Source organism: Symphalangus syndactylus, chromosome 14, assembly GCF_028878055.3.
Source record: "Symphalangus syndactylus isolate Jambi chromosome 14, NHGRI_mSymSyn1-v2.1_pri, whole genome shotgun sequence".
Classification (NCBI taxonomy): Eukaryota; Metazoa; Chordata; class Mammalia; order Primates; family Hylobatidae; genus Symphalangus; species Symphalangus syndactylus.
In genome coordinates this window covers 14,997,904-15,018,438 of record NC_072436.2, presented here as the reverse complement: position 1 = coordinate 15,018,438, position 20,535 = coordinate 14,997,904, and the positions used below count along the sequence as shown (strand labels likewise).

The following is a 20,535-nucleotide window of genomic DNA, read 5'->3' as shown; positions in this document are numbered from 1 at the left end:
GGCTTTGGCTGCAGCTCTTGCCATCATTTTGAGTGTTGGTTCTGTCCTTGATTCACTCTGTTGACTTCCCTCCCAGAACTGAGTTATATCACGAGAGGTCTACATCCCCTCCAGGCTGAGGCTGAGCCATCAGTTCTCTTTGGGAGCAAAGAATTCACCTGACTGCAAGACCACCTACAATCACACCAGCATCAAACTCATGTTTCATGATTGAATCTACAAGAATATCATAAAGACTAACAAGTACACACCAGAAGTCCGAGCAGCTCTGACCTTACCCTGGCCCACTAGCCCTGGCCCGCTAACCCTGGCCCGCTAACCCTGGCCCGCTAGCCCTGGCCCGCTAACCCTGGCCCGCTAACCCTGGCCCGCTAACCCTGGCCCGCTAGCCCTGGCCCACTAACCCTGGCCCGCTAGCCCTGGCCCGCTAGCCCTGGCCCGCTAACCCTAGCCTGCTAGCCCTGGCCCGCTAACCCTGGCCCGGCCCTGCCCCGCGTGAGAAAGAAAAGGAGACAAGAAAAAAGAAAAGAGGAGAGGGAAGAAAGCAAAAGAAAAAGAAGTGGGTTAAATTTTTCATGAAATACTCTTTGTATGGACTTTGTTCTTTCTGCTTTTAGTATTTTTGGGCTGGGAGTGGAATAGAAAAATGTGAATATACCCAGTTCTAATCAACATTGTACTGAGGCTTTAACCAGGCAGTCAGGGAAGGAAATGAAATTAAAGGCATCCAGGTTGGAAATTAAGAGGTAAACTATCTCTCTTTGCAGGTGACCTTATCTTGTATGTAAAAAATCCTAAGGATTTCACTAAAAAAAAAACCTAATAAACAAGTTCAGCAACATTGCAGGAGACAAGCTCAATATACAAAATCAGCTGTATTTCTGTATATTTAAGTGAATAATCTGTAATTGAAATTAAGAAAATTTAATTTACAATAGCACCAAAAATAAAACAGTAATAAGCTGAACAAAACAAGTACAAAATTTATACTCTGAAAACTACAAAACTTGTTGAAAGAAAATAAAGAAGACCAAAATAAATGGAAAGGCACCCTCAATCCACGGATCTGGACTTAGTGTAGAGGAGACGGTGGCACTCTCAAAACGCATCCACAGATTCAACGCAACTCTTCTCAAAATCTCACTTGGCTCCTCTGCAGAAACTGAAAAGCTTATCCTAAAAATTCACATGGAAATTTGAGGGTCCCAGAATAGCCAAAACAATCTTGAAAAAGAAGAACAAAGTTGGAGAACTCACACTTCCCGATTTCAAAGCTTACTACAAGGCTGCCATGAGGACGTAAGAATAGACACACAGAGCAATGGGACAGAACTGAGGGGTGGAAAGAAGCTCGCGGCTACAGACAGCAGGTTTCCACATGGTGCCAAAACAATTACACGGAGAAAGAACTGTCTTTTTAACAAATGACGCTGGGACAGAAAAATACCCACATATAAAAGGAAGAAGTCAAGCCGGGCACGGTGGCTCACGGCTGCAATCCCAGCACTTTGGGAGGCTGAGCTGGGCAGATCACCTGAGGTCAGGAGTTCAAGACCAGCCTCGCCAACAGAGCGAAACCCTGTCTGTGCTAAAAATTAGCTGGGTGTGGTGGTAAGTGCCTGTAGTCCCAGCTACTTGGGAGGCTGAGGCAGTAGAATTGCTTGAACCCAGGAGGCGGAGGTTCCAGTGAGCCGAGATCACACCACTGCACTTCAGTCTGGGCCACAGAGCAAGACTCTGTCCGGCACCAACTCATAAAAAAAAAAAATAATAATAATTAAAATTTTACCAGCCTGTGCAACCACAGTGATACCCTGTCTCTACAAAAATAAAAATACACAGTAGCTCACACCTGTGATCCCAGAACTTTGGGAGGCCAAGGCGGGCAAATCACCTGAGGTCAGAAGTTCCAGACCAGCCTGGCCAACATGGCGAAACCCCATCTCGACTAAAAATACAAAAATTAGCCAGGCGTGGTGGTGCATGCCTGTAATCCCAGCTACTAGGGAGGCTGAGGCAAAAGAATCATTTGAACCCGGGAGGTGGAAGTCGCAGTTAGCCAAGATTGCGCCACTGCACTCCAGCCTGAGCGATGAGAAATCTCTGTGTCAAGAAAAATAAATAAATAAAAAATAAAAAAGTAAAAAAAAATTAGCCCAGTTGGGTGGTATGTGCCTGTGGTCCCAGCTACTCAGGAGGCTGAGGTGGGAGGATCACCTGAGCCCAGGGAGGTCAAGGCTGCAGTGAGCTGTCACACCACTGCACTCCAGCCTGGGCGACAGAGCGAGACCCTGTCTCAAAAACATATTTATATAAATATAAATAAACTATAAAACTGTTAAGAAATCATAGACACAAATCTTCATGATCTTGGATTAGGCAGGGGTTCCTTAGCTATGACACCAAAAGCACAAGGAACAACAAAAAAAATAAATCGGATTTCATCAAAATTAAAAACTTTTGTGCTTCAAGGGACACCATCAAAAATATAAACAAGACATCCCAAAGAATGGGTGAAAATATTTGCAAATCATGTATCTAGTAAGGGTCTAGTATCCCGAACAAAGTATTACAACTCAATAAAAAGACAACTAACCCAATTAAAAATAGGCAAATTATCTGAATAGACATTTCTCTAAGATATGCAAATGGCCAGCAACACCCACGAAAAAATGCTCAACACCATTCGACATCAGAGAAACGCAGGTCAAAGCCACAATGACGTACCACCTCATGCCTGCTAGAGTGGCTGTAATCAAAAAGAATGTAAGAGTTGGTGAGGCTGTAGAGAGACCAGAACCATCGGCCACTGTGGAAAAGAGTGTGGTCATTTGTCATATGAGTGAACATCCAGTTACCACACAACCCAGCAATTCCACTCCCAGGTGCAGACCCAAGAGCAGACCCTGTCCACATAGAAACCTGTAAAGGAATGTTTTTATTTTTAAAATTTATTTTTGTTTTGTTTCTTTATATGAGACGGAGTCTTGCTCTGTTGCCAGGCTGGAGTGCAGTGGCGCGATCTCGGCTCACTGCAACCTCTGACTCCCGGGTTCAAGTGATTCTCCTGCCTCAGCCTCCCGAGTAGCTGGGACTACAGGTGCGCACCACCACACCTGGCTGATTTTTGTTTTTTTGTGTGTCTTTTTTTTTTTTTTGAGACAGAGTCTCGCTCTGTCACCCAGGCTGGAAGTGCAAAGTGCACCACCACGCCTGGCTAATTTTGTATTTTTAGTAGAAACGGGGTTTCTCCATGCTGGTCAGGCTGGTCTCAAACTCCTGATCTCAGGTAATCCACCTGCCTCGGCCTCCCAAAATACTAGGATTACAGGGGTGAGCCACCTCAGCTGGCCTTGTTATTGTTTTTTTTTTTTTTAAAGACAGAGTCTTGCTCTGTCGCCCAGGATGGAGTCCAGTGGCATGATCAACTCTGCAGCCTCAGACTCCTGAGCTCTAGTGATCCTCCTGCCTCAGCCTCCTGAGCAGCTGGGATTATAGGCGCCCGCCACCACGTCCGGCTCAAACACACACACACACACACACCCCAACAAAAATAAAACAAACCCCCCACAAAGTACTGGTCCATACGATAGCACAGCTGAGCCTGGAAAGGCTGTTAGGTGAAAGTCACAACAGACCCCAAGGTATAGATTCCACCCACAGGGCAGGACAGGGGACTTTACAGGCAGTGCGTGGCTGCTGAGGGCGGGACGAGGACCGGATGGGGACCAGGAGGGTGACAGCTGAAGGGTACAGGGTTTCTTTTGAAGAGATGAGAATGTTCTGAAATTGGCTGTGGTGACGGCGGCGGGTTTGTCAATACACGCAGGACCCCTGAGGTGTACTCTTAAAATGGGTGAGTTATATGGCAGGCGAGTAATATCTCAACAGAACTGTTGCCACAAAGAAAAACCAAAACCCAAACCCACGCTTCAACTGCGGGGCCGCTGCGGGAAAGGACATCTCAGCGTGCTCCCCGCGCCCCATCCTGGGGCTGCTGCCACAGCTCCTGCCGCCCCTGCGCTTCCCTCGCGGGATCATCGTTGCCGCCCACCAGGTGCTCACTCCTGGGTCCGCCCGGGGCTCGCCCAGGGGCCCACTGCAGGCAGCCAGGGGCTGACCCGGGTCGCTCCGGAGCGCTGGGGCCAGGGGTGCGGATTCCCAGGGAGCGCGCCGGTTGGTCCCTGGTGATCCCCGGGAAGGCAGCCTCGCGCCCCGCACAGCCGGGTCCAACCGCAGCCAGGAAGGGCGGGGGGCGGGGGTCGAGGGGCGGAGGGGGCAGCGGTCCCGGCCTCCCCAGCCCGTGAGGTTGCCATGGGCGCCCTTCCTTCCAGAAGCGTCTTTACCCGAGGTTGTGGGGGGGGAGCCCCACTCCGGGGTGGGGAGGGGAGGCCAGGCGGGGATGTCTCGGGTCCCACAGTCCCTCCCGCAGGGGCAGGGGCAGCGCCGCTGAAATAACGAGAACACCCACCCCCCACCAAGCCCGCCAGAGCCCCCGCAGAGCGCCTGGGGCCTTGGGAGGCGGCTGAGAAAGGCGCAGCTCAGGGTCACCGGAGAGAGGAAACTCCGATCTCACAGCTCCGTGGCAATGTCCCTAGCAGTCCCGCTGACAGCCAGCGAAAAGCAGCTAGATGTGCATCAACGAACAGCAAGGGCGGCACCGGGAGTATTACCCAGCAGGAAAAACGGACAAGCGTTTGGCACGTGACAACTTCACAAGGACAAAGACTTTGTGCAGGGAGAAAGGTGCCAGAAAGGTGACCCATGGTCGGCTTCTGTTTATGTGACATTCCCGGAAAAACACTATGGGTTGGAGGACAGATCAGTGGTCACCAGGGGCTGGTGGGGTTGGGGGAAAGGGGCAACCCTAAACGGCTGGCGGGAGGGAGTTTCAGCGGTGATGGAAGGTTATGGTGGTGGTTACACGAGTCCACATGTGCTGAAATTACAGCAGTGTACGTAAAATCGAACTTCTGTCTTCCTTTATGATCTTTTTTTTTTTTCTGATGGAGTCTTGTACTGTTGCCCAGGTTGGAGTGCAGTGGCGCGATCTCGGCTCACTGCAACCTCCGCTTCCTGGGTTCAAGCGATTCTCCTGCCTCAGCTTCCCGAGTAGCTGGGATTACAGGCATGTGCCACCACGCCCGGCTAATTTTGTACTTTTAGTAGAGATGGGGTTTCTCCATGTTGGTCAGGCTGGCCTTGAACTCCTGACCTCAGGTGATTTGCCTGCCTCGGCCTCCCAAAGTGCTGGGATTCCCAAAGTGCTGGGATTATAGGCGTGAACCACTGCACCCAGCCGTCCTGTATGATCATTTTTTAAAAAGCTATTAGCCTGGGCAACATAGTGAGACCCCATCTCTACAAAAAGTAACAAAAATTAGCTGGATTTGGTGGCACACACCTGTAGTCCCAGCTACTCGGGAGGCTGAGGTGGGAGCATCACTTGAGCCCCAGAGTTCCAGGCTGCAGTGAGCCATAATCACACCACTGCACTCCAGCCTGGGCAAGTGAGACCCTGTCCTAAAAAAACTAACAAAAACCAAACTATCAGTGCTGCTCCCAACATCTGTCTGCTGGCGGCCTGGAGTGGCTGCTGGATGCCGTCGAGTTGGATGGACCCTGTCTCTGCAGCTTAGCAAGTACTGGAGCTGCACTGTTCTCTCCAGGATGATGTAAAACGGGTCATAGCTGCACTTGGGGTTTAATTACCATGGTCGTTCTGTTCAGTGTGGTTATTTTTCCTTCCACACTTTCTGCTATGGTTTGAATGTTTGTCCCCTCCAAAACCTGTTGAAATTTCATTGCCTTTGTAACAGTATCGAGAGTGGGACCTTTAGAGGGTGGTTAGGCCATGAAGGCTGCGCCCTAACGGCTGGGATTGGTTATAAAAGGGTGGGGTGGCTCCCCGCCTGCCTTTTACCATGTGATGATGCAGCTGGACGGCCCTGCCAGATGCTGGCACCTGTCCAGTACTGTGAGCCAGTTGATTGTTCATTATAAATTACCCAGTCTCAAGCATTCTGTGATAGCAGCACAAAATGGATTGAGTTTCTGAAGTTGAGTCCCTGAGAGACCATCAAGAGTCAATAGGTGCAGACAGTTTACAGGCTGGGGACAGAAGTGGACTCAGCTGGAAGAGACCCCCAAGGCCACACCCCCAGTATTGCATGTATGAAGAAACCAGGACCCAAAGGATTCTGCGGCCAAGTCAGACACCAGTTGGGATCTGAGTTTAGAGCAAACCATCCTCCCTCCCCCGAGTACTTGCTCTGCACAGGAGCTGGCTGAGCACAGGCACACAGGGGTCAGGGGCCCCATCCCGTCCAGGATGGCCCCGCCATTCCGTCCCCCACATTTCTTTTTTGAAAGAGTCTCGCTCTGTCGCCAGGCTGGAGTGCAGTGGCATGATCTCTGCTCACTGTAAACTCTGCCTCCCAGGTTCAAGTGATTCTCCTGCCTCAGCCTCCCCAGTAGCTGGGACTACAGGCACGTTCCACCACGCCCAGCTAATTTTTGTATTTTTAGTAGAGACGGGGTTTCGCCAAGTTGGCCAGGATGGTCTTGATCTCTTGACCTCGTGATCCGCCCGCCTCAGCCTCCCAAAGTGTTGGGATTACAGGCGTGAGCCACCGCGCCCATCCCATCCCACACATTTCTAACTGCCACACTGCCTGCCCCGTGGCAAGTGTGCCTTCCAGCAGTGTCTGCAGCCTCTGAAAATGAGGGCACCACTTCCACACTACACCCCATTCCCTCCCTGGGAAGTCCTCTGTGGCTGGGGGGCTCCAACACCCCTCAAAGCTGCTGGTTATGGCTCCTCCTTTATGCCCCTCCCCCACTCTCTGAGCCACCCTTTATGTGACCCCCCTACTCTGTGTCCCTGCCCTCTGCAGCCTCGCCTCCTCCAAGTCCTCCCCCTGGCCCCCAAGGCATCTCTGGCAGGACACCAGCTCCGCCCTGAGGTTCCACATCTGATTTTGACTTGTGATGGACATGCTCCTGTGTCCTCAACCTGGATTAGGAGATCAGGTTGGTCAGGCTCCGGCCAGCACTGGGCTCTGCACCTTGCTGGCAGGGGGTGCTGCCACTAGCCCGACAGAACCAGGAGCTGGCCAGCCAGGCCACACCAATGCCAGAGTTGGGAATCAGCTCAAGGTCACTCTGGGTTGTCTGGGCAGACCCTTGCGAGATCCAGGGAGGAACACTGGTAAACAGAACACAGCTGATTAGTACTCAGGCTCTAACTTCTTCGATAGTAGGAGGGAACTGGGACCCCACCCCACTCCCGGCTGTGCTATAGCAGGGACGGACGGTTATTGGCGTTCCCTGGATGGCCTCCTGGGCTCTGACCAGGAACTTGGCACAAGGGGGAGGGCACTGTGGACAGCTGTGCCGGTTGGGGCTGAGAGCAAAGTCCTGCCACAAAATGCTGCCAGAACACCCGGCCTCTCTGGCAGAAGCCCCTGGGTTCTAATGGAGGCAGAGGGAAAGGAGGGGACCCAGAGCTGGTGCTCCACGGGCCTGGGACGCACTGCTGCAGGGAGCAGGTCATGGGGCTGGAGCCTCATCATGAGACACCCTCCAGGCTGCCTGGCAGTGCTGGGGACAGACAGGAGGAGCCCCAACCAACTAGTTTTCTGCAGAATCCCTGCAAGGGTGGTTGGAAGACCCCCTCACCCCCAGCTGACACACGCACCACAGGAGAGCTGCCACCACGTGGAGAAACAAGACTTTCCCGCAAACCCAGGTCTTCAGCTTCTTCAGTCCTGAGACCCAGCAGTGCGGGGCCACCACCCCGGTGCCCACTGGTGCAGGGTGTGGAGCCACCCCTTGGGGGACACCTGCCCAGCGTGTTCCCTGCACATCAAGATTCCCACCTGGGCACCAGGACCACAAACCCACCACCCTTTGGGGGCACCGCACTGTCTGTGTCCCTCGCATGGCCGCCCGCCCTCAGACCCAGGATTACACAAAGCCACGCGAGGGAGACAGGCAGCCAGCCTGGTCAGAGCAGCACCCTGGCCCTCACGGAGGGCAGCTGCCCAGAGGTGGCCGTCAGGGCCCAGAGCTTCCATCTCACGCATGCAGAGCCCAGGCCTGGCCTGACTGGGCAGGAGCCCTCCAGTGAGCATCCCTGTGTTGGTCAAGGCGCCAGGCTTTGGTCAGGGCCACCGTGGGGGAGGGGCCACACACAACCCACCCACACTCCCACAGAGGGAGCCATGCCTAGGTGCCCACTGCACCCAAGTCCACGAGGCAGTGGGCGTGCAGGGCCAACTTTAATATGGGCCGGCCTGTCTGGGGGTCGAGGTGGCGGCTCCCTTTGTCCTTGTGGCTTTCCACGGGCAGGGGCGGTCCCAGCGAGATCGTCTCATAACCAAACCAGCCCTGTGCACGAGAAGTCACGCCATGCCCCACAGCCTCCGGTCCTGGCTGCTGGTGGCTCGGGGACCCGCAGGGCAGGAGGGTGCCTGGTCTCACAGTTCCATGAGCCCCAGCCGCAGCGACCCCCACGGACAAACTTCCGGGGCTGCACCTGCCGGAGCAGCGTCTCCCGAGCATCGGAGGTCCTTTCTCAGCAGGGCCGAGCCCTGGTGGACAGAGCCGTGAGTGGCGAGGCGGGAGTCAGGGCTCTGGGAGTCGTCAATCCAGCAGGAACGCCCATGGCCTGCCACCTTCAAACGGGAGGTGGGCGTCTGGGGCGCGGAGGCAGAGGCACGGAGAGGTTCAGCACATGCTGGTTTCCTGGGGATCCCCCCACCAGCAGGGAAGCTGAGGTGTGCCGGGAAGCCAGGCCAAGGGAGGGACCCCTTAACGGAAGCCTGCACCAGCTAACGGGAGCAGTGAGGAGCAAGAGGAAGCACAGGGACCCCAAGGTCTGGAGGTGTCTTCCTCACAGATGAGCGCGAGCCACGCGGGGCTGGGACTGCAGGGGAACAGCACCAGAGGCGTCGGGCCTGGGCCGCGGCCACCGGGGGAGCCCACAACCGGCAGAAGCTGGGCTCGGCCGAGGGTTTAATCCAGACTGAGAGCAGGCCAGTGGCGCCTGAGTGCGTTCAGGCTCGAGGCCGCCAGGAGGCGCTCTGGAGTCCTCCTGCACGTGCGCCTGCGTGGCTGCGGCTCTGCTCAGCACCGTGCGCGCTGGGCTCCAGGGAACCCGGTCAGGGGCCGGCCATGACCCAAACTCTCTGTAGGCCACGGTCCCTGGGGCATCCCCGCAAGTCCCGCAAGAGAAGGCCACGTTACGAAGCTGCCACCAGCTCCGCCTGCCTGGGCCTGGCCTTGACAGGGACGTTTTCTGTGGAGGAAACAAGAGATGTTTATGACACGCCACAGACCCACAGGCAGAGACCTCCAGAGAGGGACGAGGCCACAGGGGTGGCAAGGGCCAGTTCCGGGGACTTCGCACTAGGGAAGGGCACGCCCAGCTCTGGGGGAGGCAAGTGACAAACAGGAAGCCAAAGGGGCTGACAGACAGGGCCAGGGACACGGGACAGTGGGCCAGGAAAGCACAGCTCCTCCCAGCGGGACCCAGAGAGAAGAGCCCCAAAGATGGGTAAAGGAACAGAACAAACGTGGATGGACGGTTCTAAAAAGTCAGGTTCCCAGTGGGCAGGTTGGAGAGCCTGTGCTGAATGGTGCCATGGGGAGAGCCATCCCTGGCTGACGGCTAATCCTGGGCTAGACCCTGGGAATGAGCTGGTGCTGCTGAAGAAGCCTTTCTCCCAGTTCTGATTTCTGAATGTGCCTCTTTGGATGGGGTATGGCTCTCTTACGAGGTTACCCAGTTACCCAACCCCTGGTAAACCCAAGCCCAACCTCACGGCCAGGCACGCCGCCCCTGAGCCACACAGCCAGGCAGCAGGGCTCGTCCATGGCCCGGGAAGGCCAAGTGAGAAGGGCTGGGAGCATTCTGTCTTGTTCCCTTCTAGAGTCCACTGCTCTTCTGCGAATTCCAACCATTCAGAAGAACCAAACATGGAAATACCTGGGACCTTCTCAGGAAGGGGCTCGGAGGGAACCTCTGGCAGCTCTATTTGTTCCTGCAAGAAGCAAAGGGTAAGGCTGTGAGCAGGTGACAGGTCTGCCCCGGGCTGCCTGGGCCTCCCTGAGAGGACACGGATCCTGTCAGTCAGCCGCTCTCAGCTGGAGTTAAAGTGGACAGGAACGTGCTGCTCAGAAGACCCAAGTCTGCACCTGCCCCGGCTTCTGGTGCCACAGAATCCCCTAGGTGGTGACGTAGCCGCTACCATGGAGGCTCCTCCCAACAGACCCTGGGGCCCTGAGGGGCTGTAAGGAGGCCACGTCCTGGGTGTGCCCCAGAGACCCTGGCTCTCAGGGACCGAGGGGTGGGTGACACAGACACCCAGGTCATGCTGGTGTCCACCACTGCAGGGTGGGCTGTGGTACAATGCTGGCCCAGTGAGCTTGGCTGCCTAAGCCAGCACAGGTGCTTCCGCCTCTCAGCTGGCCTTCCCTGGAGGCCCCCAAGGACTGGGACCCTCAGGAGAAAGTAACTGAGCAAGCAAGTGGGCGCAGGCACCACGGGCCGCACAGCACCAGGGTGCCGGGGCAGCTGGCAGCAGGGCTGGGGCAGGGGCCGGCTCTGGGGGCACCATGAGAATTTGGCAGACTGAGGCAGGGGCCCACAGAGAGGACAACCCCTTTGTCGGGGAGCAAATGCAGACTCAGAGCCTGGATGTGAGCCTGGGGCCAGGACGTGGCCCCCGCAGCGAGGGCCTGTGTGGGACGTGAGTCAGCAGCCACGGCTGGGGAAAGCCAGCCCACGGATCAAGCACCACATCCATGACAGCCGGGGACAGAAAGGGGCCGAGACGCCAGGAAGGCCCAGCCTCCCCGCTCTGTCCAGGGCACGGGGCCAGCCTGATTGCACCAGACCGTCGGCGCCAGGAAAGCCCAGCATCCCCACTGCATCCAGGGCACGGGCCAGCCTGCCTGCACCAGACCGTCGGGTGAGCAACCCTGGAAACAGAGTCACCTCAGGTAGGACAACCAGTCACAAATCCCAGACTATTTGCATAAGGGACACCACATATGAGATCACCAGGGGCAGGGCCTCCTGGGGGTCTGAGCTCTGGGGGTCCCATCGCCCGAGTGACGGCTCGGTCCGGGGGTCCCATCGCCCAAGTGACGGCTCGGTCCTGGGGGTCCCATCGCCCGAGTGACTGCTGGGTCCTGGGGGTCCCATCGCCCGAGTGACGGCTCGGTCCTGGGGGTCCCATCGCCCGAGTGACCGCTCGGTCCTGGGGGTCCCATCGCCCAAGTGACGGCTCGGTCCCGGGGGGCCGTTACCTGAGTGATGGCGCTCAGCTCCTCCAGGATGGCGTCTTCATCCTCCTGAGTGAAGCTTCCTGCTAGAAGCTCATCTATTTGCTGCAAAAGGACAGGCGGTGGTAAGAGCAGCGAGGAGGCGGCCCCTCAGGGAGGAAGGAGACGGCCTGTGGCTGGGTCTCGTCCCCTTGAGAGAAGGCGGCCACTGTAGGATGTGGGACAGTTTGGCCCTCGAGGGTGGCCTTGTGGGTTCCCACAGTTGGGGGCAGGCTGGTCGGGGTGCCACCTACCCGCTGGTACTCCACGGCCTCCTGTGTCTCGTCCAGGATCCTCTCCACCTCTTCAATGGACATCACCTGCGGATGGGGGTGACGGGTGTTGACGCCTGTCGGTGAGGCCAATGGTAGACCCCGACAGAGGCCTCCTGGGCTCTCAGGGCCACAGCCTCATCCCTCTGTTTATTTTTACTTATTTATTTTTATCTATTTATTTATGAGACGGAGTCTCGCTCTGCCACCCAGGCTGGAGTGCTGGAGTGCAGTGGCACGATCTCAGCTCACTGCAAGCTCCACCTCCCGGGTTCACGCCATTCTCCTGCCTCAGCCTCTCCGAGTAGCTGGGATTACAGGCGCCTGCCACCACGCCCAGCTAATCTTTTATATTTTTAGTAAAGATGGGGTTTCACCGTGGTCTCGATCTCCTGACCTCATGATCCGCCCGCCTCGGCCTCCCAAAGTGCTGGGATTACAAGCGTGAGCCACCGCACCCAGCCAATTTTTATTTATTTATTTTTAAAGACAAGGTCTGGCTGTGTTGCCCAGGCTGGGCTCAAGCGATCGGTCCAAGTAGCTGGGACTATAGATGCGTGCCACCATACCCAGCTCCTGTCCCTGTTTAAATGAGGCCAGGCCACGTGTGTCCCAGGCACGGCCCCGTCCTGAGGCCACAGGAGCCGTTTGATGAGTCTTTTCAGAGGCCGAGACTGCACTGCTCTGACACCCGCTGCCCCTTCTCACACCTGAGTCAGCTCTCACAGCCACTGGTAAAAATAAGCAAAAGGTGGAACATTCTGGGCAAGTGACTTGATTTCTTTTGAGTGGCAAGGTCAAAGGGCCACTTGTGCTTGACCGGCACACACCACCAGGACTCACCAAACACTTGGAAAAGTGGCACAGCCAGACCTCCCGCCAGGTGAGTCCCCGGCTCTCCAACTAGCCCCACCCACTGGCCCACCCCCCCCCCACCCCCCCCCCCACCCCCCCCCGTCAGGAGTGTGATGGGGTTGGTGGGGGAACGTGTTATGGCCACGCTGGGCTTCACAGCCATGCCCGGCCTGAGACGAGGCTGGTATTCACCTCCTCCAGGAAGCCTTCTTTTTTTTTTTTTTTTTTTTCTGAGACGGAGTTTTGCTCTTATCGCCCAGGCTGGAGTGCAATGGTGCAATCTCAGCTCACTGCAACCTCTGCCTCCCGGTTCAAGCGATTCTCCTGCCTCAGCCTCTTGAGTAGCTGGGTTTACAGGTGGCTGCCACCACACCTGGCTCATTTTTGTTTTGTTAGTAGAGACAGGGTTTCACCATGTTGGCCAGGCTGGTCTGAACTCCTGACCTCAGGTGATCTGCCTGCCTCAGCCTCCAAAAGTGATTACAGGTGTGAGCCACCACGCCCCACCACCTCCAGGAAGCCTTCTGTGATTAGTCTGCCGGCCCCCTCCCCACCCTCAGACTTCCCTTCTATGTCACTTCGGCGCCTGAGGGCCCAGTTCCCACAGTTCCCAGCCTGTGCTGCACCCCACCCTCAGGTCACTGCCTCCCTGCCTGCCTGGCAGCACCCAACACATCTCCCCTGCCAGCCTCTTGCCCTGTGTCTGACACGAACACCGTGGGACAAGCCCCCCGCCCTAGCCCCAGCTCCAGCCCCACTGGGATCCCCACGCCTCCACGCCCCTGGCCCTGCAGACACCCACCTGGTGCATCTTGTTCAGACACTCGTTTCCAAACTGCAGCCCCTCCATCACCTTCATTTCGATCTGGGTAAACTCAATACTCTGAACCTGAAAAGGAAACCACAGCAGACGCAGGTGCTGGGGGTCCGGCGTGCCCTCCTCCCAGCCCAGGGGCAGGGTTCAGGATGACACCGCTGCTGGGAGGGTGCTGCTGGATGTGAGGGCGACTCTTGACACCTGCTCCTCCCTGTCCTCTCCCACTGCCAGGTGGGGACGTGCAGGGCTGAGAAGGTGCCGGGGAGACACTTGGGACCACTGGTTGCTTGTTAGTAGCTCTGGTTACCAAAGAGCAGAACCACGCCACTCGGATCCCTAACACCAGGGACACTCAGTTCCCATGCAGACCCCTGACCTACCCACACCACCCAGGGGTGGCCCAGTCTTCCCCACCTCAGTCCTGCGAGAGCCAACCTGCCCCCCAACCCCTTAAGACCATTAGCTTCCTGGCAGACTCCCCGGGATTCCAGGCCCGCCCCTCTTCAGGTCAGCTTCAGCTCCAGGCATCTGAGAGGAGGAGCTTTCAACTCTCAGGAGAAATTCTGATGTCCACGCAGCCAGGCGGAGCTGCCTTCAGCTGCACCTACACCCCAGGGCGAAGCACCCGGCAGCCTACCATGGCCTCCAGGCTGCTGATCTGGTTCTCCGTCCTGTCCAGGAGCTGCTCCTGGTATCGCTTCTTCTTGAGCAGCAGCTTGGCCCGTCTGCAGAGGGAAGCCCAAGAGTGACCCGCTGTGGCCCTGCCCGGGCCCCCCACCCCCTCCGACAGGGTGCCCACATTGCCCGGGCCCACTCACTCCTTCCTGCCGTCCCGCAGCAGCTGCCGGGCCAGGGCCCGCTCGCGCTCCAGCTGCTGGGTGATCCTCTTCTGGTACTGCCTCAGCTTGTCCCGTTGCTGCTTCAGTTGCTGCCAAGAGAGAGAGGGCCTGATGTCACTGAGCCCATGCTGGGGGCCCTGGCCGCGCTACTGCACGCCAGACATGGAGGCCAGGCGGCCCTCCACGAGTGTCCTTCATGGGGCAGGGTTGTCTCCCAGGGGACGGGTGGAGCTGTCTGGACACATCTGGGGGGTGGAAGCCAGGGACACTGCTCCACATCCTGCCACGCGAGGGGCGGCCCCACCAGAGGGTCACCTGGACCCCACAGCCCATCACAGGGATGGGGAGGACCACCACTGCATTGCCGTGGGCCCACCCTCGAGGCTGCCTGCCAGCGGTACGAGCGCTCTGGGCTCAGGTCAGGGAGCAGCTGCCAGGACCTCAAAGGTTTGGACTCGGCCGGGCGCGGTGGCTCACGCCTGTAATCCCAGCATTTTGGGAAGCCCAGGCGGGCGGATCACGAGGTCAGGAGATCGAGACTATCCTGGCTAACACGGTGAAACCCTGTCTCTACTAAAAACACAAAAAAAGATTAGTCGGGCGTGGTGGTGGCGCCTGTAGTCCCAGCTACTCGGGAGGCTGAGGCAGGAGAATGGCGTGAACCCGGGAGGCGGAGCTTACAGTGAGCCGAGATTGCGCGGCTGCGCTCCAGCCTGGGTGACAGAGCGAGACTCCATCTCAACAAAAAAAAAAAAAAAAAAAAAAAAAGTTCGGACTTGAGAACATTCAGGTGGCAAGTACCCAAGTGCCACCAGCCACACCTCCAGGACGGGGCTCAGACATCCCTCCGGCTTCTCTCCTTGGGCTTCAGCTGTATGAGGTGCCTGTGGCTTCCCTGCCCCTTTGCCAACCATCCAGCTGCAGGGACACGCACTTGGCCCCGCGGCCCGCTGACCGCCTCTCATCTGTGCGCCGCCCCAGAGAGGGCACTCGGCCACTGAGGAACTTCAGCCAGTCCTGCCCTATCAGGCCCTTACATTTTCGACGTCATCACTTCAGACAACGCTGAACCCATGCAGGCACAGGGATTATGGCCTTAAGGCGGGAGGCTGAGGGGAATTGGCTCAGTCAGGGCCTGTGGGAAGGCTCCGCATCGGAAGCGAGTGCTCCCTCTACCTGAGGGGGCTCATTCCCGGCTCCCTCCACCCACGGAGTCACCCCTTCGCAGTGCCAAGGCCTGTGGGTCCTCTCGTTGCTACAGTGAAAGGTGTCCCCTGCCCAGCCCCACTGCTGGGGAGACCCAGGGGCCAAAGGCAGGCAGGTGTGGCCAGGCTGCCCCCCCTGTAAAACAAGGTCTCAGTAGAGGGTCACAGGCCACGTGGGGAACACCTATTAGCCTAGAAAAACAGAAAAAAAAAAAGCAGTCCCTTTGAGCTACTGTGTGCTAAGGATGCTGTTCCCAAGCACCCGAAATCCCGGGGAGACCTACGGCAGCCGGGAACACGGGTCTGCACAGCCGAGAGCCCACAGTGACCCTTGGCAAGTGGAAAGCTTTGCTTGAAGAGAAACCAGAACTCAGTCCTTAAAGAGAGGGGAGGGAGTGCCTTGGGGCTGCCAGGGTAGATGGACAGTGGACGATGGAGGCTGGGCCCAGCTGTCTTGCAGGCAGCTCGGGACGGTGCCCAGCGCTGTGCCCATCTTCTCTAGGGACAAATGTGCCCGTTGTTTCTTTTCACAGCTTATGGATTCGGATGCCAACGTAAGATCCCCTCTTTCATTTGCATTCACTTCTCTTTTAGTATAAAATTAACCTATTTCTGTTGCACAAAATTTAGAAAAGAAAGCATCCGAAAAAACTAGCCCTGCTCCCATTTCGGGGTCTCTTTTGTGACACGTTTATCTCGCTACGAAAATGGACTATTCTTAGCCCGCCGTGTCCCTGACATGCCAGGCGATTCCTCCTCCTACAGAAGCTAACTTTCACATGGGAACAGGCACCACCACCGGCCCGCCTGTGCCCCGGGGGGTCAGTCTGGAGTCGCCGCAAACAAACGCGCCAAACACGGTGGTCCTGCACCCAGGCGCTGCAGAAATCCGGCAGGACCCCGGCCGGCGTTCGGCGCACCTGGCGGCCGCTCCTCAGACCAGGGCACATTTCCTTCCAGTCCCGGCCTGGATGGGGTGAGGGAGAGGGGATGGCCCCGCACTGCCTCGCGAAGCCGGCAGCACCGCGGGGGCTCCGGCCCAGGGCACCAGGAGGCAAATGAGCCGCGGGACAGGGGCGGGGGCAGCGACTCCGGGAGAGCCGGGACCCCCGGGGCCGGGACCTGCTCCCGTGGGCTCAGAGCCAGGGAAAGCCCAGCGCCGCGCGGACCCCACGGACAGGCCGCCAGGCTGTGGCCAAGCCCCGAACGCCGGCGTCGAATCCCGCAGTCACCAGCCGCGCCCACCCCGGCGGGGCTCGCAGAGGCGGACGCACGGGCCCGGGGGAAGTCGGCAGCCAGGGCACCGCGCAGGAGACTCCGGCCCGAGGCCCCGCGGGCGAGGAGGGGCGCAGGGCGGAGAGGCCGAGTGGCCCGGCAGTGCGCTGCGCCTCAGTTTCCCCACCCGAACGCGGGGGACCGAGGGCGCGGGGCTCTTCCGGCCCCGCCGCCCGCCCCGGCCCCGCCGCCCGCCCCGGCCCCGGGCCCGGGCCCTCACCAGGATGGCCTTGTCCTGCTCCGTGACGCGGCTCTGCTTCTTGCGGCCGAACAGGTTGCCCATGGCGGCGCCCGCCCCTGGCCCGGGACCCACCGAGTCCAATCGCCACCGCCGCCCCGCGGCCACCGTAGCTCGGGTCCTCCCGCTACGGCGGCCGCGCTGGACCAGGCGCCGCGGAACGCGAAGCCCGAGCGCCTCCTCCGGCCGCGCGCCGTTGCCGCGGGTTCGAAACCACAGCCCGCCGGTCTCGGCGACCGCCGCGAACACCGCGGCCTCCTTGGACCGGTACAGAGAAGTGGCACGGATACCTGGATGTTAGGGCCCGGGATGTTCTAAATGACGTGTTTCTGTGTACCCTTCCTGTGCAGGTGAAGGCGAAAATTTCTTATCTCCTAATTAGATGGGATCCTTTCAGATTAACATAATTCAGTCTCCTCAGGCTTTCAGGAATCTTGTGCAGGAATCACTGTCCCACTGGCTCTGAACACAAAATGCTGCATTTAGTGATGTGATATCCAACGTTTTGCACTTTTTTTTTTTTTTTTTTTTTTTTTGAGATGGAGTCCTGCTCTGTTGCCCAGGGTAGAGTGCAGGGGCGCGATCTCGGCTCACTACAAACTCTGCATCCCGGGTTCAGGTGATTTTCCTGCCTCAGCCTCCTGAGTAGCTGGGACTACAGGTGCCTGCTGCCACGCCCGGCTAATTTTTGTTAGTTGAGACGAGGTTTCACCATATTGGCCAGGCTGTTCTTGAACTCTTGACCTTGTGATCCACCCACCTCGGCCTCCCAAAGTACTGGGATTACAGGTGTGAGCCACCGTGCCCAGCCTGTTTTGCACTTTAAAGTGTTCCCTGAAATGCACCCAGCAGCGCCGCTCCATGCAGCCTTTCAGCCCTGGGATCTTCCCTCTTCCACTGTGCTGCTCCCTGTCTGTGGACAGTGCCAGGAGAAGCCCAGCATGGCCGGGCTCAACTTCTCCTTCCAAGGAATCGTGGCTGCGTTCCCCACAGAGGCATTCTTCCCTGGGGGGCTAAGAAACATGTGAAGGGGGATAAAGGGTAAAAGGGAGAAGCCACCGCGCTTCCAACCCCCGGTTCCCGCCTGAGTATCCTGGCTGTGATTCCTGAGCATCACTAAGTGTCATAGAAAAGCACCCAGCTGAGGATGGCTTGAGGCCAGGAGTTCAAGACCAGCCCGGCAACATAGCAAGACCCACCCCCCCGTCTCTACAAAAAATATAACAAATAACATCAAAAGGAGAATAATTATCACCTGTTCCAAACCTTTGGACTCCAGAACCTTCTCTGAGGTGAGGGGGCCCCTGAATTTTTGTGGGGTTCATCTCCCACCCTCTGATTTGTGTCACTAAGACATCTGAAGTACTTTTTTCCTTGGTGTCCATGGGGACGTTGGGAAAAAAAAAAAAAAAAAAGACTTGCTACTACTCCCTGCTCCTCATGAAGGGGGAAGGAAGAGCTGGGTAGAGGAAGGCTTGGTCCCTGGCTAGGGATCTCCCCACCACCTGTGCCCACAAACCTAGGTGAGGATAGAGATTTTTGTTTTCCTGCCGGAATGTTGCATTTCCAAAGACCACCCTGGCCTGCCACGTCCCCATCCTGTCCCTATAAAATCCCCAAGACTCTAGCAGGCAGACACACAAGTGGCTGGATGTCGAGAGCAACACATTGGCAGAAGAAGACACGTTGGCTGGATGTCGAGAGGGTGTGGAGGGGAGCATGCTGGTGCTCTGGGAGGCCACTGACTGTGGAATGAGGTGGAGTTTGGCCGGGGCAGTCAGAGGAGAGCCCGGGCTGCTCAGTGGTCTGACTCCAGGGGAAAACCCTCCCACTCCATCCCCTTCTGGCTTCCCCCGTCTGCTGAGAGCTACCTGCACTCAATAAAACCGTGCACCCATTCTCCAAGCCCAAGCATGATCCAATTCTTCCAGTCCACCAAGGCAAGGACCTGGGATAGAGAAAGCCTTCTGTCCTTGTGATAAGGATGGGGGTCTAATCGAGCTGGTTAACACAAGCCGCCTGCAGACAGCTAAACTAAAAGAGCATCCGTAACACACGCCCACTGGGGCCTCCGGAGCTGTAAACATCCACCCCTAGACACTGCCGTGGGGTTGGAGCCCCACACCCTGCCCGTCTGTATGTTCCCCAAGAGGTTTGAGCAATGGGGCACTGGAGCAGCAAGCCACTCCCCCTGTTGCATGCCCTTCGAGGGGAAAAAGGGAACCTTTCCTGTTTCACTTGGACCCGACTAGTGTGCGTCCGTGGATCAGTGTGATGTTCAAGGACACCAGGCGATGAAGATCTGTGGCAGGCACCCCGAGTCAGGATGGTGACGGTGTACTGCTGGCCAGGTCGGGTAAAAGCAAAGGCTTCTGTTGATCTTTGCAAACTGGTATAGAGGGAAAAAAGCATTAGGCAAGTCACTAGCTGGCTACCAGGTGCCAGGGGAGTGTGTTAATTTATTGTAGAAAAGATTTTCTTAATGGGGCAGCAGCTACTGGGATGACGGCAACTGATTAAATTCTCCACAGTCCCCGTTACTCTCTAAGACCCATCTGACCTCTACACAGACCTAAGAGGTGAGTGACACAGTTTGGATGTTTGTCCCTGCCCAAATCTCATGTTGAAATGTCATCTCTAGTGTCGGAGGTGGGGCCTGGTGGGAGCTGACTGGGTCATGGGGGCAGCTTCCTCATGAATGGTTTAGCATCACCCTCTTGGCGCCGTCCTTGTGACGGCGAGTGAGGTCTTGTGGAGGTCTGGTCACTGTCTCTCGTTCCTGCTTTTGCCACGTGACATGCCTGCTCTCGCTTCACCTTCCACCATGAGTAAAAGCTCTTTGAGGCCTCCCCACAAGCTGAGCAGGTGCTGGTGTTATGCCTGTACAGCCTGCAGAACTGGGAGCCAATTAAACCTCTTTTTTTTTTTTTTTTTTGAGACGGAGTCTCACCCTGTCGCCCAGGCTGGAGTGCAGTGGCATGATCTCAGCTCACTGCAAGCTCCGCCTCCAGGGTTCACGCCATTCTCTTGCCTCAGCCTCCCAAGTAGCTGGGACTACAGGCACCCGCCACCATGCCCGGCTAATTTTTTGTATTTTTAGTAGAGACAGGGTTTCACCGTGTTAGCCAGGATTGTCTCGATCTCCTGACCTCGTGATCCACTGGCCTCGGCCTCCCAAAGTGCTGGGATTACAGGCATGAGCCACTGCACCCGGCCATTAAACCTCTTCTTTGGCCAGGTGCAGTGGCTCACACCTGTAATCCCAGCACACTGGGAGGCCAAGGTAGGTGGATCACCCAAGCTCAGGAGTTCGAGACCAGCCTGACCAACATGGTGAAACCCTGCCTCTACTAAAAATGCAAAAGTTAGCTGGGTGTGGTGGTGCATGTCTGTAATCCCAGCTACTCGGGAGGCTGAGGCTGGAGAATTGCTTGAACCTGGGAGGTGGAGGTTGCAGTGAGCTGAGATTGTGCCACTGCACTCCAGCATGGGAGATGGAGTGAGACTCCGTCTCAAAAAAATGGAAAAAAAATCTTCTTTTTTTTTTTGAGACCAAGTCTTGCTTGGTCACCCAGGCTGGAGTGCAGTGGCACAATCTCGGCTCACTGCAACCTCCGCCTTCCGGGTTCAAGCAATTCTCTTGTCTCAGCTTCCCGAGTAGCTGGGACTACAGGCCCGCGCCACGATGCCCGGCTAATTTTTT

At 57.2% G+C, this 20,535-nt stretch overlaps 2 protein-coding genes across 2 annotated transcripts; both read right to left on the bottom strand.

Moving 5' to 3' along the window:
- Positions 1–3,798: 3,798 nt before the first annotated feature.
- Positions 3,799–4,572, bottom strand: LOC129462102 (uncharacterized; the record flags this gene model as incomplete). The annotated part of the gene is made up of 1 exon (XM_055241796.2): positions 3,799–4,572. A coding segment is annotated over one exon (711 nt), but the record flags the coding sequence as incomplete, so codon positions are not given.
- A 3,691-nt stretch (positions 4,573–8,263) lies between these two features.
- On the bottom strand, positions 8,264–17,008 carry CHMP6 (charged multivesicular body protein 6). Its single transcript, XM_055241793.2, has 8 exons — positions 16,815–17,008; positions 14,094–14,203; positions 13,913–14,000; positions 13,261–13,347; positions 11,586–11,651; positions 11,317–11,397; positions 9,992–10,046; positions 8,264–9,301 (listed from the first exon to the last, which is right to left on the bottom strand). The coding sequence occupies exons 1-8, from the start codon at positions 16,875–16,877 to the stop codon at positions 9,246–9,248; spliced, it is 606 nt and encodes a 201-aa protein (XP_055097768.1). The 5' UTR covers positions 16,878–17,008; the 3' UTR covers positions 8,264–9,245.
- Between the last annotated feature and the right edge of the window lie 3,527 nt (positions 17,009–20,535).

Coding starts and splice junctions, on each gene's coding strand:
- CHMP6 (XM_055241793.2), bottom strand. CDS start 16,877: ATGGGCAACCTGTTCGGCCGCAAGAAGCAGAGCCGCGTCACGGAGCAG. Junction 11,398..11,585: donor AGGCCGTGGAGTACCAGCGG/GTAGGTGGCACC, acceptor GTCCTTTTGCAG/CAAATAGATGAGCTTCTAGC. Junction 9,302..9,991: donor CCTTCCTGAGAAGGTCCCAG/GTATTTCCATGT, acceptor TTTCCTCCACAG/AAAACGTCCCTGTCAAGGCC.